The sequence below is a fragment of the Manis javanica genome, chromosome 2, assembly GCF_040802235.1.
Source record: "Manis javanica isolate MJ-LG chromosome 2, MJ_LKY, whole genome shotgun sequence".
NCBI lineage: Eukaryota > Metazoa > Chordata > Mammalia > Pholidota > Manidae > Manis > Manis javanica.
In genome coordinates this window covers 22,586,322-22,602,031 of record NC_133157.1, presented here as the reverse complement: position 1 = coordinate 22,602,031, position 15,710 = coordinate 22,586,322, and the positions used below count along the sequence as shown (strand labels likewise).

The following is a 15,710-nucleotide window of genomic DNA, read 5'->3' as shown; positions in this document are numbered from 1 at the left end:
AAAGAATGCAAAATTATCATTACCTTCCTTCACAAATATCCATCTTCAGTTGTAAGAAATACAAATGCCTAGGAAACAATTGTTTTCATTAATTTGTAACACTCAAAATAAAAAATTTAAAATTACATAAAAATGGAAATAAAATATGATGAGTCAAGGACAAGACCTGTACATTTGAAAAATACATAAAACCACATTTTTGTGTAGAGTATCAGGACTATTTTGCACATCGTAAAGGTCCCTTCAGTGGCAATAGCTCATGTGGCTGCCTAAGTCTCAGCTGGCAGGGGTAATTTCCAGCCAGCCTCATGCCAGCACATGCTGTCCTAGAGACGGCCGAGCAGGATGGATGGGGTAGAAGCAGCTGGTACTTCTGCCAGTGAGTGCCCACGCCCTCTGCCAGGACCTTCCCAATCAAATTTGGGGTATCTGAGAGCACCGGTTCCCACAGGCGTTCTGCACAGCCAGCCCCCACACTGAGGGGCCGCTGTTCTGAACACGACATCTGCACACCCATATTCCCTCTGTGTGAAGTTGCTGAGAGGAGGTGGGTCTGTGAAGACACTTCCTTGGCTGCGGTGCAAACACCCAGCTGGGTTTTCTCCTGTGTCCCAGGAACTGTGGGTGCTCGAGCAAAACCGTAAACATCAATCAGCTGCAGGCTGCCGGGAACTCCAAGCTGAATTCTGCACTGGTCTGTGAGCTACCAGCAGTGTCACTTAAAACCCGAGACCCGACTTGTGGGCAGAGCTCAGTAAGTCGTCACTAGCCCTTCATCCTCCATCCAGGGAGCGGGGAGAAGGCAACAAAAAAGTGCTGTGCGATCTGGGAAAGGCCATGGAAAGCTTTATATTTAGGGATGCGGCATACATGTGACACTTGGCCGCTAACTCCCACTCTTTTTTAAAGCCTGGATTCAAATGGGATAGACATTCCAGTGTCTGGCCAAGATGGCAAAAGGGAAACTTCTTGAAATATAATACAGATGCAGAAGAGTTCAGGGGCAGGAGAGTGATAATTCTGGCAATTTAAACAAATCAGTTTCATTTATCCCTTCAAGTTTTTAATCTTTAAAGATCAAGGCCCTGGTGTTCTGAGATGTGAATGCTTCACCTGGTATAATCCTTCCTATTTGCACGGTTCTGGGCTGTGTGCACGGTACTGCATAATTTACTACCTCATTTCAGCTTCGTAACGACTTTGTGAGGTAGGTCCCACCACCTCCATTTTCACAGATAAAGAAACAGACATTAAATAAGTTATGTGGGACCAGTTATATCTTATTTCAATCTGGACACTCATGCTATGAAAAAACCTGACTATGTCAAAAATTTCTTATACATCTAATGATTAAAAAAAAAAAAGCTTAGGGTCAATTTCCTAATTCTGATATGATCACTTTGACTATAATCACCATCAACTACCCTTAAAGTGTTGAAGATCAGCATTGAGAGATGGTGTAACACACGTTTGCTAATTCATGCTTATCCCATATTGGAATCTCCATCTTTTCTGCTGAGAAGAACCTAATTCCTTTCTAGTTTGCTTCTCATTTATCCAAGCTGATATTCAACCAAAATTAAGTGTTCTCTCCTCCTACAATGCTACTCAGAGAAGGGAGAGAATTACAGATAATCCAATGGTAAATCTGGGCTTTCACTGATAAGCCCAGCGAATCAGTATATCTTCTCAGGAACATAAATGAGAATATGAAGTTGGAACTCATCACTTATCAAATGCCATCTTATCATATATTCAAAGTTTCTGAGTCAACCCCGTGACACCATACTGAGATTAGGAAAGTGGAATGAGGCCTACACTTAGGAGACCTAGCAATGTTGAAGACTAATTTTGAGACTGCTGGTAAATGATACTCTGCTTAGAATGATCTAAAGTTATCAAGAACTGCAGCTGGGGAGGCTCACAAGCAAGGAGACATTTATTTAATCATTAGAATAAAGTCATTTAGAAGATGCTTGGTATGCCTGACTTCAGAAATATAATTATCATCCTAGAGTGTATCCCATCCATGACCTCAACTCCAGAAAAAAGCACTGAATGCCTCCCTGCCTAGATCCTTAGAAAACAATGAGAAAACAACGAAGAGTACCTCTACACCTTTCGGCTCTTCAGAGCTGCATTTCTCCAGTTCTTTCTTTGGAGAGCCCTAGCATGCCCACTGGCTGCTGCAAACCTATGATTCTAGCAGGCAGGGTGGAGACAGGGCACTGGGTGACAATTACTGACTTAGGCAGTGCAATTTACACTTGGGTTGGAACCCATTCACTGGCGGGAAATTGAACTCGAGGCCACCACTGGCATTTTAAAGGAAGGAAACAAAACAGAAAACTTTAGAGTGCTTTATACTTACTATTGTTTTATGAAATGCTTGCTTCAGTAATTTACATAGATCTGTGTTCTGCATTATAAAGCAAAATATATTTTTTCTGTGGGGTTGTGATTTAAGAAACCCACTGGTTAAAACACACACATATATATAATCCATTGTGACATTTTTAGAGCATCCCTTGAACGGAACTAGATATTGAGTAGTGGCCTGGGGAAACCTTGGGAGGGTCATTTCAAACACAAATTCTTAGAGGTTACATCATCACTTTGTGTCCACTGGCTTATGAACTGTGACCTATACTATCCCTTAGTCCACCAGCATAAACAGCCGTACGGGAGAAATCTCAAAGTACCAGGTGTACTTCCCGTGGTTACCCAGCGAGTCATGCCGGACATCTGTTATGCTGGCTTAAAATTTAACTTAACAATAAACACAGTCCAATTTCCAATGTCTGCTCTTGTAGAGGGACTAAGTGCAAAACAGAGAAGGCAAAACAGAGTAATAGACTAATATTTGGCCTTGCAACATATAAACAAAAAAAGGAAAAAGCAATACAGCACTCTAGTTTGAGTTAACGTCACCCTCTTGGTGATGGTCTCACGGCCACAGTGAGCGCCCAATAGGATTCAATACTCCTGGGCATCCATTGCTCTTTTCTGGTGGAAAACTTTCCCTCTCTAAGAAAAATAATCATATCAATAATAAAAGGGCTTAATGTTGCCACAGGGGAGGGGAAGTAGAAGCAGGGTTGAATTCGTATGATTTGCATAGTCCCTGTTCAAACTGAGATAGCTTTCCTGTGCTTGCCACCTTTATTCCAAATACTGTTCCCCGCCCAGAGAACTCACGTGCTGGTACAAAACCAGGGCCAGGACCTACAACAATCCCTGAGGGATAAACAACTCCTATGAAGCTCTTATCTGGTTCACATATTGCCCTCACTGGCTCATTCACTAAGCAGAGAAGCCAGCCCAGCTTGCTCTCCCATCTGCCTCTTAGCAACTGAGGATCTGATAGGGAATTCTTCAGTTCGAACCCTGCTGGAGATACCGTGCTATCTGACCTGTAGACGACTGCTTCACAGACTCACCTTCCAAACCCTGCCTACATTAGTAGAAAATGATTTTGTGTTCCTTGGGCACAAGTGCTCAATAGGCAGGAGGGGCTGGGATGGTGAGGGAGGCGGGAGGCGGCGGGCGGAAGTGTGCTGGGAAATGCACCAAATGAAGAGGAAAGAGAAATAGATCCAAGACTGAAAACAAATGAGCTGATTAAAATTTCAATATGTGTGCCCCCAGTTTTCACTCGGGTCATAATTGTTGGTACAGTTATACCCAAATGAAGTACTTGGCCACCGTGGTAAAATAAAGAGTACATTTTTCGTGGTTACTCATTTTTATATACTAAGTAGAAAACTTTAAAAAATGTTATTACCTGGTTTGTTCTTGCTGCAGTGTGTTGGGATCAGGTATAAAAAATCTTACTCGAAAATGCAGGGTACATGGGAAACCTCCTACAACATTTTTCAAAAACAAATTAAATTTTCCCTTTAAAAAAGGCAATGTATGTAAGCTGCTCTCCCATAAGTGATGCATTTTTTCACTAGACCACAGCTTTTTCCATCAATAAAAGGACTAATTTCAAAAAAGGAGTGCGTAAGTCAATCACTGTTCAGAAATCTCCCAGTCTACAGAAAGTAAAATATTTTTGCAATGTCAGCACAGAATGAGGTATTACCTACTTCTATCATGTGTTTAATTTAGGGCTGTGTTCAAATAATGCACTCCATTATTTGTATTAGGAACTTTAAAAATCCTTAAATCAGCAGTTAACACAAAATTCACAAAGAGATAATCTTTATACACTTTTCAACTTTATACTTTTCAAACATTTTCATGTACATTCTACAGTTTAAATGCCCTCATGACTGAGTAGGCTAGGCTGCTACTGATAGAACTGTTTTACCAACAGGCTTAGAGATGTGACTTGTCTTAGGGTCACACAACTGATGACAAAACCAGAATTATGGCACTGAGGTTTTTGATTTTGCTAGCCCACATTTCAAAATTATTTTTATACTGGAAAATAGTTCGTGCTTTTAATGCAAAGTGAATTCCAGAAGTGTTTAATAAACTAACAAATATTACACAAATAACATACTCAATTATCAAACATACTCAATTATGGTTTTATGCAACAATACCAGGAGTCAGTTCACTTGTATGGATAAAATTAACCCATTTTTTTTGCTAGATATGGCAATGGGAGAAGGTCAGTTGTGTTGCTAAGATCCCATACCCTTTTTTGTGTCAATTTCACCCCTTCCCTGTAGGTATTCACTGGCCCTATCTATGTGCTCAGCACTTTCTTGTACTCTGAAACTCAAGCCTTTGCCACCTGCTCCCCTCACAGATCTTGCTACTGATTTCTCTACCCGCTTCCTTTAGTATCTTTTGTCTTAATCCCTGGCTTGTGCCAGATCTGAATGGTGTGTGTGCACCTATGAATGTACCTCTGCACAGATGCCACCGTGTACAGTGGGTGGGGCTGTACCTAGGTGCTGGCTGAACACAAGCACCTCAGGGACCTAAGTCCTCCCACTTCCGTGGGAAGTCCTTTGAGCTCCCCTCCCCACCTCTATAACCTGTCACTGCATGTCTCAGGCAGGCCTCCTCACATTTCTTGTCCTCTGTGCATCCCAAGCATCCTACCACGTGGTCTGAACTACCCTAGAAATGTCTCTCCCTTTGTCTACATCCCCACATGTGGCTGTGAGCTCCTTGAGGGCAGGGTCCAAATGGACCCAATTCCTAGAGCTTAACCCAGGGCCTTGCCAAAGTCTGAGCTTGGGACACATTTATTGAATGAATGAGTTGGTGAGAAAGTGAATGTCAATACCTCTCCGTGCCTGTGTGCAGTCAGTCCTCTGTGACTGGAGGCAGGTGTTTATCTGCACAATGGCTCTGTGGCTCCCTGTGGGTACTTCCAAATGCTAAGGACACAACTCAGGGGAGGTAAGGACTCTTGAAGTCCTGGCCCCAGGACAGAGCAGTGGTGGGATCAGAGCCATGGCTACTTGTCCTACTCCTTCCCATGCAGGTGCCGGGGTGAGTGGGGGGACAGTGGCGTATGTGTGCACTCACTTGTGTGTACAAGTCCACCTGCCCTTCACCTTTAACCATTCACTGGCCACCTCCTGTGTTGGGGACACTTCGAGAAATGCAGAAAGGGCATGACAAGAACCCTCACCTCAAAGAGCCTGGAGTTTTGCAAGGAAGATAAAGGCAGATAACTGTGAGATGAAGGGGTGTTCTGTGGCATGAAGCAGACAAGTGATAAACCTAAGGGAGGGCAGAGAGGGTCCTGGCTTCTAGTGAGTGAGGATAGAGGATCTGAGCAGCTTTGAAGAACAGCAAGATTTGGATACAGGGAAGCAGGACAGAAAAGCATTCTCACCAAAAGGAACAGACTGAGGGGAGGCACAGAGGACTGACTGTGTTCAGTCTAGCCGGTCAGCCAGTTTGTCTGACTTGGGCATAAGGGCATAAAGGGACATAGAGGGCACAATGCTGGGAAACCAGGCCGAGGACAGGGCCGGGAAGACGGCGGCCTGAGGCATGGTGTGAAAGCCCACCAAACTGGAGTCAGCCTGCAGCAGTGGGCTCACTCGTGGCTGGTGAGCTGGGTGCTGTGTTTGTGACATTAGCCACCTATGCCTCGGTGTCCAGTGAGTGGAACTGTGCTGCTGCAGTACTATTAAGGGTGTGTGTGTCTTCCCCATCCTGGCTCTCCCACTGGGCTAAGGAAGGCCATTCTCCTCCCCTTATAAAAAGAAAGTAGGTTCCCTGCCCTTGGCTGCCTGCCTTCACCTCCGCCCTTTTCACTCACAGTTTGGGGGGACCCTTGTGGGCTGATCTGGGAGCCCCTCTGTGCACTCAGAAGTCAGACAGGGAGAAGTCGGCTCCCTCACATCACCTGGACCCCCTGGAATCCAGGTACCAGATGTTGTAGGCACACTGATGATCAGAGGGGGAGAAACAGGCTGTGATACACTAACACTCAGTGTTCAACTGAAACGGGAAGGTCACACCCACCTTTTAACTGCTTCCTGATGGGTTTGCTTGATTCCAGCCATCTCTGTTGGGTAAGAAAACATAAGATATGAAACCAGACCATGTAGGAGCCCAGCATGTCATAAAGGGACAGCACTCACGGGCGAATCCACGGGGTCTTCTCCGTGCTGCAAACCAAAGAACTCTCTCTCGGTCACACCCAAGTGGCTGTACGCCATATCCAGAAGAACTTGACCAGTATCTTGTTTCTAGAAAAAAAAATTGTCAAGTGGGCAAAATTTTAATACAAATGAAGAATTGGTGGTTGAAAGACTTTACTATAGTCAAAAAAGAGTTAAAATATTCAAGAGAGATTTTATACACACTCATATGCTACAATAGGAAATGCTTTAATCAATTTCAAGTTAAGAAGCCACATGGTGTTTATGGGAAGCAGGCTAAGAAAAAAACACATATATGCAATTTAAGACAGTATTGTTTAATTTTCTAAAATGTCTTCCTTCTCCTTAGTGGAGAGTCCCAAATGATGTCTAAATTGGAAAACTCAGATAACTACAATTAGAGTCAACTCTCAGTGACCTACCCATGGATCGTCCACAGCAAAATGCTAATCCTTTGTCAGTTTTTCTGTTGGCACCTCAGGAGCCATGGAAGTGTGTACAGGGAAGAAAACTCTAACAGCATGACGGAAGATGGCTAAGAATACTCAAATGCCATCCAGAACACCCTCAAAGTGATCTGGCATGTGACACCCTGGGGGATTATCTGCCTCACTGCTCCTCATCTTCTGAGGTGAGAAGCCAGTGGGCACACCTACCAGACTTCACATCCGGAGCAGGACCCAGCCACCTCCACCACTCAGTTCATAGAGCAGCACGGTACTGGGCACAGGACAGAGCCACAGGAAGTGTCCTTTCCCTGCCCTCTCAGAGAGGCTGGCCATGGAAACAGTGACATTCATCCCGTCCAGTATCTATGCTGCACAACTCGCCTAGTTATCAGGGTGCGTACCAAATGCCGTCAAGTGCTGTGAAACGCTCAGAAAGCAGTGGATACACAAAACGGACAAATGGTCAGTTCAACCTGGGGACAAGTGGAAGCAAGCTTGACCTGGGTCTGGGAGGGTGACAGAGCTGGGTGCTGCCCTTTTCCTCTTTGGAGTTAAAAAAAGGCATTTCAAGCAGAGAGCTGGGCACAAAGGCCCAGGGGTAGGAAACAGCATGGTGCATTTGGGAAATTGTGAATTCCACTTTAACAGGCAGACCTCTCAGGAATCCTTTGAACCAAACCATTTAACTTAAGGACAATATGAGTCAGAAATAGGCTGTCTAGAATAAGCAAAGGCAGCTCTTTTTAGAGATAATGTACCTGCAAACAGGTCACAGCGACCGGGAGGAGGATTAGGTAACTGTCAGGCCCCCTCCTACAGCTGCCCCTATGGCGAGGCCCCATATTTGGTCTGAAGTGTGCGAACATGAGACACGCCCATTTCCTAAGTACATCCCCTTCCTGCCAGAGGGTCCTGCACCTGCTGCTTCCTCCACCCAGACACCTGCCATCACAAGGGAATCATGATGGTGTAGAAAAGAGGACACAGTCTACATGTCCCAAATAATGAAACGGCCTCCCCATAAACTATGGGAGACTCTATTAGTGAGTCAAAGAGCTATGTGCTCCCCTTGTGAAATTATCATTTACGATTTTGCATTATATTTAATGTATATTATTAATAACAACTATAAACTATTGGACATCTACAAGGAGCCAGACATGACACTACGTGCAGTTTTTAGACGTGATCTCTCATCTGTGTGGCAACTTTGCAAAGTCATCATCACCATCCCCTTTGCCCATGAGCAGACAGAGGGCTCAGCAGGCTGCGCGCCTTGTGCTATCGGCTGTCGGATGGTCTGCCTGCCTGATTCAGGTCTCCTTGATGCCAAACCTGGCTTGTGCCTCAACGACACTGCACCTCTCTCCTCTGGAGTGCGACATTCATCTCGTCCAGTATCTATCCTGCACAACTCGCCTAGTTCTCAGAAGGATTTGAAATATAATAAAGAACACACTTACATTAAGAACAAGCCTCCCAAGCCCAGTGCCACCCCACAAGAGGTCATCTTTGCTACATCAGGTCACTGTCAGCGACTGCCTTGCTCTCTGGCTGGCTGAGAACAACTGATGGCCATCAGGGCAGCTTCCCTGATGATGCCTGCTCCTGATCACGGGACAGTCTGGGCTGAAGAGTCTGCACGAGACAGTGCAAACAATCCCCGTGAGTAGAAAGACACAAAGCAACAGAGATCTAAGCTGCGACTAGGCCCTCAAATTCAAGTCCAATGGGAGTCAGCTCTGACAGGTCAAGCTTTGAGCTTGGGGAAGCAGCACTGGCCACGTGCTGATAACAATGGTGTTCATAACTGGGAATGACAGGTGCACGCGGAATGCCGGGCTCTGCTCGGAGGCCGTATGGGTCATCACTCCGGCGAGGTGCTGTCCTCCTCCCCACTCACAGGGCCCAACACTCCTTAAAACCTGTTCTAACTGGGATTTTCAGAGATGCGCTCTCCACCTCCTCCCTCCCTGGACAGCCCTCCCCTATGTCCCTTAGCGAATGTTCCTCACATCTCCAACCTTGTTCTGCCTTCTGTCTACTCACTTCTCAGGTGAACTCATCCAGATTCATAGGTAGAAACACATCTCTACTCTGGCAACACTCCTATTTATATCTCAGACTGGATGCTTCCCTTAAACCATTTGCTCATCTAATACCACTTTTACGTAGATAAGGAACAGGCGTCTGCAACTCAGCGTGTCTGAAACAGAACTGGGTACTTCTGCCCCAAGCCCACTCCGCTTGCAGCCTCTGCATCCCACCAACGGCCCTGGGGGTCACCTAAGGCCTCTTGCACATCCCAAATCCCGTCTACCAGCAAATCCCAGCAGCCCCACCTTCAAAATATTTCCACACTCGGCTTCCTCTCAGCCACCTCCACACCACCACCCTCTCCGATCCTCCTCTTCTCCCCACCAGACCGTTAGAATAGTCTCTCAGCCTACTGCTGACAGCACCCAGAGTGATACTTGATGCAGATCACGTCAGGTCTCTGCCCAAACCTATGTGCTTTCTGTCTCACTCAGAATAAAGCCAATGGCCTGAGGAGGGTCCACAAGGCTCTACACAGCCCCGCACCCCCACCCCAATGCCTATTCGCCCTCTGACCTTCTCTCTTGCTATTCTCTCCTTTGCTCATTCTACCCCAGACACACTGGCTTGCATACTGTTCTGCAAACACACTAAGCGGGAACCATTCTCACGGCCTTTGCACTGCTATTTCTTTTACTTATGTGCTTCCTCCAGAGAACCATATGCTTTTTCCCCTCACTTCCTTTAGGTATGGTCTTCCTGATCACCTCTCTAAAATGACCACCTCACCCCTTTTCCTAGCCTGACACTCTCTACCCTCCTTACCCCACTTTGTTTTTCTTCTATGCACATAATATCACCATCAACATAGCACAGATTTATTTATGGCCCATTTCCTCCCATCGGAATGTAAGCTTTAAAAGGGCAGAGATTTTGCCCTGGTTTGTTCACTGCTGTATTCTTTGTACCCAGAACAAAGCCTAGCGCAGAGCAGATGCTGAGGAAACATTTATTGAAAAAATATTCGTGTTCTTGTCAGGAAGAAGATACGCAGCTGAGGAACGGCTCCAAAACTAACAACATACATTCTCACGAAGGATCCAGACATATACCAAGCTGTCAGTCTACAGCATCTGGAAGCGACATTTGTGACCTTTATAGAACACCAACCAAGCTACAACTTCACAAAAACTGCCTTTTCCTCTTGCCTGCTTAGCCATCAAGGTCCTAAGGTCAGTAGGAAGCATACTTACGGGTTGGGTGGAAGATCCAGGGGTTGGTTTTGTTACCCTTTAATTTCTTGATGGCCTTTTTATCATCCCAGATTGTTCTCCAACCCCTACCCTCTCTTTCTGACATCTTTCCTTGCACAGTAAACTTTCCAGGTGGGGGCAAATCCTGGCAGCCAGCCCAGGGCTGGGGTTAACCCCTTTAGGACTGGCCAGAGGACGGGAGAGACAGGCAGTCACAGGCCTAGGTGGTGACTGGGGTGCGGTGGGGCGGCACGGACTGCTGCTGGTCAAGCATTTTACGGCTGACCTGAGACTGGAGACCTTGTTTCCATCCCTGCTTCTGCTGTGGGCTTGAGGTGTGAGACCAGCCAGGCCGTCTTCAAGCCCACCATCTGTCCTGCTAACTGTCTCACACTGAGCCCCTGCTACCTGCTGAGCCCTGTGCCAGGTACAGGCAAAGTAACTCAATTCCTGTCCTCGAAGGGCTCACAGTTTTAAGAGCAATGCATAACCTAGAAATTATAACTATTATTAATGCAATGTGATATGGGCTCTACCTATACAGCATACACAGGGCACCATTACTGGAGAGCTAGCTCAACAAGTTGATAAAAACGTCACAGAAGAAGTAAAGTCTGAGAGTCATTCAGTCACAAAGAAGAGGGGGAAGACCTTCCAGGTGTGGACAAAAACATGGGCAAAGTTTTTAAGGTTATTTCCAGTCCAATGTCAACTTACAAGATCTGAGATCTCAAGCTTTCATTTTAAAGTAGTTTTTCTTCATTTTATAAGCTAAGAGATGAAAACTATTTCTTAGGGGCACTGATTCAGAAAAAAAATAAATTTGGACAACTTACATTAACTTTAAAGGTCTGTACCAAGCCATCTAAAAAGCGAATGCTGCAGATGACTTCGGATCGAGTTTTCTCTTTGGGTAATTCTGAGGTGCGTATATTATTAATTCTTCCACCCAACGCACGTAACCGGGAGGTCATAACTATCGTTGAATAACCTGTAACAGAAGATACACCTGTTAATTCTGATGTGCAAGTTATCAGTTACATGTGAATGTACCTCACAGGCCACTCATCCCTTACCTGTCTGTTTTGACCCTCACAAAACTGAAGAACTCAGAGTTAAGTGTGAAACAGATAACAGACCATGTTTCCATTTGAGTTTTGACTTTTAAAACGGCTCTATTATTGCTCAGTTATAACATGTGCATAGAATTATTTGGCTTATCTGTATGTCTTATTATCTCCCTGGTCTAAATCTTCTAATAATTTGCATTTCCAAGGCTTTTAATTTTTTGTGTTCTACTCTTTCATATATTTGTGTATTCTACCTGAGATTTTACCAAACTAAATGTGATATAAAAATGATTTAAGATATGAAGACATTTATTGATAAATTATATCACATTAAGAACTTCTATTCATTAAAAGACAATATTTAAGAGAAAAGGCCACCCACAGAAATATTTGCCATATATGTCGCAAAAAATATATAAAGAGCTCCTACAACTCAATAAGAGAAATGAACAACGTGGTGGAAAGTGGGAACCACATTAGTTGTCAAAGAAATGCAAGTGAGAACCACAAGGTAATAGCACCACATGCTCACTAGAATGGCTACAGCGAAATCTGACAAAACCAAGTGTTGATCAGGGTGTGTAGCAACTGGAATGCTCATGTCGAGAATGTAAATTAATGCAACTACTTTGGAAAATGGTTGGCAGTGTGTACTAAAGCTGAACATACGCAAATTCTGTGACAAAATTCCACTCCTAGGCATATTCCCAACAGAAAAATGTACATTTATACTCTAAAAGACATGCATAAGAATTTTCATAATATCCCCAAACTGAAAAAGACCCAGATGCCCATCAATAGAAAAGATAATTTGTGTTATAGTTATACCAAGCATGACTACATAGCAAAGGAAACAAATGCATTATGATTACACACAACATGAATGAATTTCTCTAACATTATGTTGAGCAAAAGCAGCCAAACACAACAGATTACCTATAGCATGAGTCCAATTACATAAAGTTCAGAAATAGGCAAAACTAATCAACGTTAAGACAAGAAAGTGGTTACCTCTGGATGACCTGACTGGGAAGGGTGCACAGGGGCTTTCTAGGGGTGCTTATAATATTCTGTCTCCTGAACAGGGTATAATGACACTGGTGTACTCACTTTATAAAAATTCATCAAGCTCTATACGTATGATTTGTGCACTTTTCTGTATGTTTCAATATCAAGTTCATTTAAAAAATACATGCATGAAGGGGCAACTAGTTTGAAACCTGACCATGGTGTATTCAGAGAATAGCAAGAGATTTTACTAGTGAATGCAACTGTAGGGTGGTAGACAGAAAGACTGAAGAGGTGTACAACTGAGCACATGGTCACATCATGCAGGTGGAGGACCGAGGGTCTAGGCCTTGGCTTAGGGAATAGAGAAGGCATAAATCTGATGAGGTTGGGTGGAAAAGCTGATAAAGATGAAGGACTTAGGAACAGTTTAATATTCTTTGTTATTAATTCTCTGCAAACTTCCTGTGATGAGCTGGCCCTTTGCACATGACACTTTTTTACCTAGATGGTGCTTTCTTCTCTCTACCTGATTATCTCCTATTCGGGCCTCAGTAGCTCAGTATCAGCATTACTTAGGCAGGGAAGCCTCGCCTGGGGTCCCTACTCACATTGGTGTTGTAGGCTCTCCTCTACCGTGCTCCTGATAATTTCACATTTATGACTGATGATACATTTATGGAAGCTAAGCTTCACAAGGGTAGGAACTGGGCCTGGTTTTGCTCACTGCACCCCCAGCACCTAGCTTGGGTAGGCAGTCAATAAATACCTGAATGAATCAAGGAATGAAAGGAAAAATAAAATGAAAAATGAAGCCAAGACTTAGAGCCTGGAAAAACAGTACACCTGAAAGACAAACTTGGGCTGGTGGAATGCAGGCACAAGAGAAGGCTGGGGTGGCAGTGGGGGCTTCAACTAGAGTGCAGTGTGGTTAGGTCCCGCAGACCAGCACGCCTCATGCTGCACCGAGCACACAGATAACTTGAGGTCCTATTAAGACGCTGACTCTGATTCCAGTGGGTCTGAGCGGAGCCGAGAGTCTGCATTTCTTAGTCTCCCAGGAAGTGCCGAAGCTGCTGATGAGGGTCCGCACCGTGATGGGCAGGTCACAGAGAACTGGAAAAGCTACACCAAAGGTCAGGGCAGGACTGAGATCAGATCTTGGAACTGGTAACAAGGCAGGGATAAGGACATAGACTGGAGGCCTGAGAATCAAGTCTCAGAACCCCAGATGCACAACTTCGCTACAGGAAGCAAAAACACAAAGGAGATGAAATCTGTGTAAAAGATACACTCAGGAGAGAAGGGTACACTTGGTCTCACCCTACTTACGGAGCTCCAGGCAAATCTCCATCCTTCTGTAGATTGGGACTCTCAAATATTAATAATAACAACTCCTGGGACCGGCAGTGGAAAGAAACTTAATCACTTATAAAATTCCACCCACCCCACCACCACCTCCACCTTGCCCTTTCCAATGAAAATGTCATCAGAAGCGGGGATGCATTTTCTGAGTAATACCAAAAGTTATCAAAAGACAACACATGTGTTCCATAATGCTTTTAACCATACTGAATTTAAAATGTCAGATTTATTTATTGTTTAATCCTCATCTAGGAATTTCAAATGGGCTATAATTTTTTTTACAGATACAATAAAACCATTGCAAACATGGTTCTTAGTGGGAGGTACACATCAGAAGTCCCTGGGGAGCTTCTAAAAAATATGCCTGTGTTGGCCCCACCCATAAATGGTGATTCAGCATCCTGGAGTGTGGTACAGAATGACATGACCTTTGGGACGCCCTTGAAGGAAAGGCCAGGCAGGCCAAGACCAGGGGAGTGGGTCTTCAGGAAACGGCAGGGTGTGCGTCAGATGATCCGGCTGAGAATATAGGTTCTGCAGAATCTAAGATATTCGCTGAAGGCAGACTTGTGAGCCATCCTCAGAGCAGCTGAAACTGAGAGCTGATCACACCATGACTCTGAACAGCAACATACCAAAGGTGATTTCACACAGGAGTCTCCAAATGGAAGTCACATGGGCTGAAATACCAATTGCAGGCACTGATTTTGAAACTGTTCTCCTGAGCAGCTCTGCATAGTTAGAGCCAGCGTGGGTACCAAGGGGACTTATTAACCATGGTTACTGGTAGTCATGTAGCCAGCTAACAAAATAAAGTAGACCAGCAACCAAAGAGACATGTTTTCCTCCTCACATTGATTTCTGTTACACAAAGGGCTTGGAACCTAATGAGAATGTTGTAAATAGGTATTTCATGAAAGCTGCAGAGATGTTTTTCCCACAATTGTTCCTAAAGCAAACCTTAATAAGAGCAAGCCTGCTGTTGAATAACCACATAATTGAGCCCCCTGGTGTTTTCAAACTGTCTTGAAGTTACATCTTAAACAATCCAGTCAGGACAATGGATGCTGACTAACTGCCCTGTTTCCTGTACCACAGCAATTGGGGAACTCAGGGTTTCTATGGCTTCCTTTATAAGCCTCTTAATTCCAAACAAAGCCACAACCCAACCAAGAACACACTGGCCTCCCCAGCCACAAATGATTACAGCTGAAGTTGATGCATTTTACAACGTGGAAGACAAGCGTGTTCTTTGCATATTTGGAAAAATCAATCAGTCACGGCTTTAGAATCTGTTTTGCACAATAACCACGGAGGTTCTACTGTGACTGTAGTTTGTAATCAAAGATTATACTTGCAAAACACATTATAAAAAGAGGCAATACCTCAGTGCAATGTAGGGACCAACATATACTGCTGTTTGGGCAAGCAAGTGTTGGGTGCCAAACGCAATGTGGGACACATACCAGGTACCCAATAAAAGGCATTTTATTAACAATGCTAAGCTTCTAATGCCTTCAGGTGTGGAATGTAGATTCAGGATTTTGTAGGCAATCCTCATTTCAGATACCTTACTGTTTTAAAATTGTATTCGTTTTAATTTGCTAAGGTTTGCTACGGTTAAAATGCAGTAATAGAGATGTGATGATATATGTTTGAGCTGCTTCCCAAACCTGATGGACCCAGAAGCAGCAGCACATCGCCTGGGGTGTGGCAATTTGTGGCCTGCGGGACACCAGAGCCCTGCGGTCAGGGTGGGGAAACAAACCTTCGGCCACTGTCCCCCCTGGGCTCCTCACCTGTGCTACAGCCCAAGGTGGGAAAGAAGTGATTTCGATTTTCTAAGGGTTCACACCCTGATCTGAGGAACTGCTCTTTCACAAGCCCATGAACAGGCAGAAAGCTCACCCTTCTCTATTATAAAAGTTAAAAAGCAGCTCAACT

At 44.6% G+C, this 15,710-nt stretch overlaps 1 protein-coding gene across 8 annotated transcripts in view; it reads right to left on the bottom strand.

Moving 5' to 3' along the window:
- PTPN3 (protein tyrosine phosphatase non-receptor type 3) overlaps window positions 1-15,710 on the bottom strand; it is a 118,792-nt gene that overhangs the window by 51,295 nt on the left and 51,787 nt on the right. For 5 of the 8 annotated variants that reach the window (XM_017667751.3, XM_037027357.2, XM_037027359.2 and 2 more), the window contains exons 2-6: window positions 11,160-11,314; window positions 6,564-6,671; window positions 6,445-6,487; window positions 3,785-3,863; window positions 24-68 (exon numbers count right to left, since the gene is read on the bottom strand). In XM_017667751.3, the coding sequence (XP_017523240.2) occupies window positions 24-68; window positions 3,785-3,863; window positions 6,445-6,487; window positions 6,564-6,671; window positions 11,160-11,314 (430 nt within the window). Of the gene's footprint in view, window positions 1-23; window positions 69-3,784; window positions 3,864-6,444; window positions 6,488-6,563; window positions 6,672-11,159; window positions 11,315-13,247; window positions 13,637-15,710 lie in introns of those variants that run through there. The other 3 variants (XM_017667753.3, XM_073226400.1, XM_017667757.3) reach the window with 3 other exon arrangements.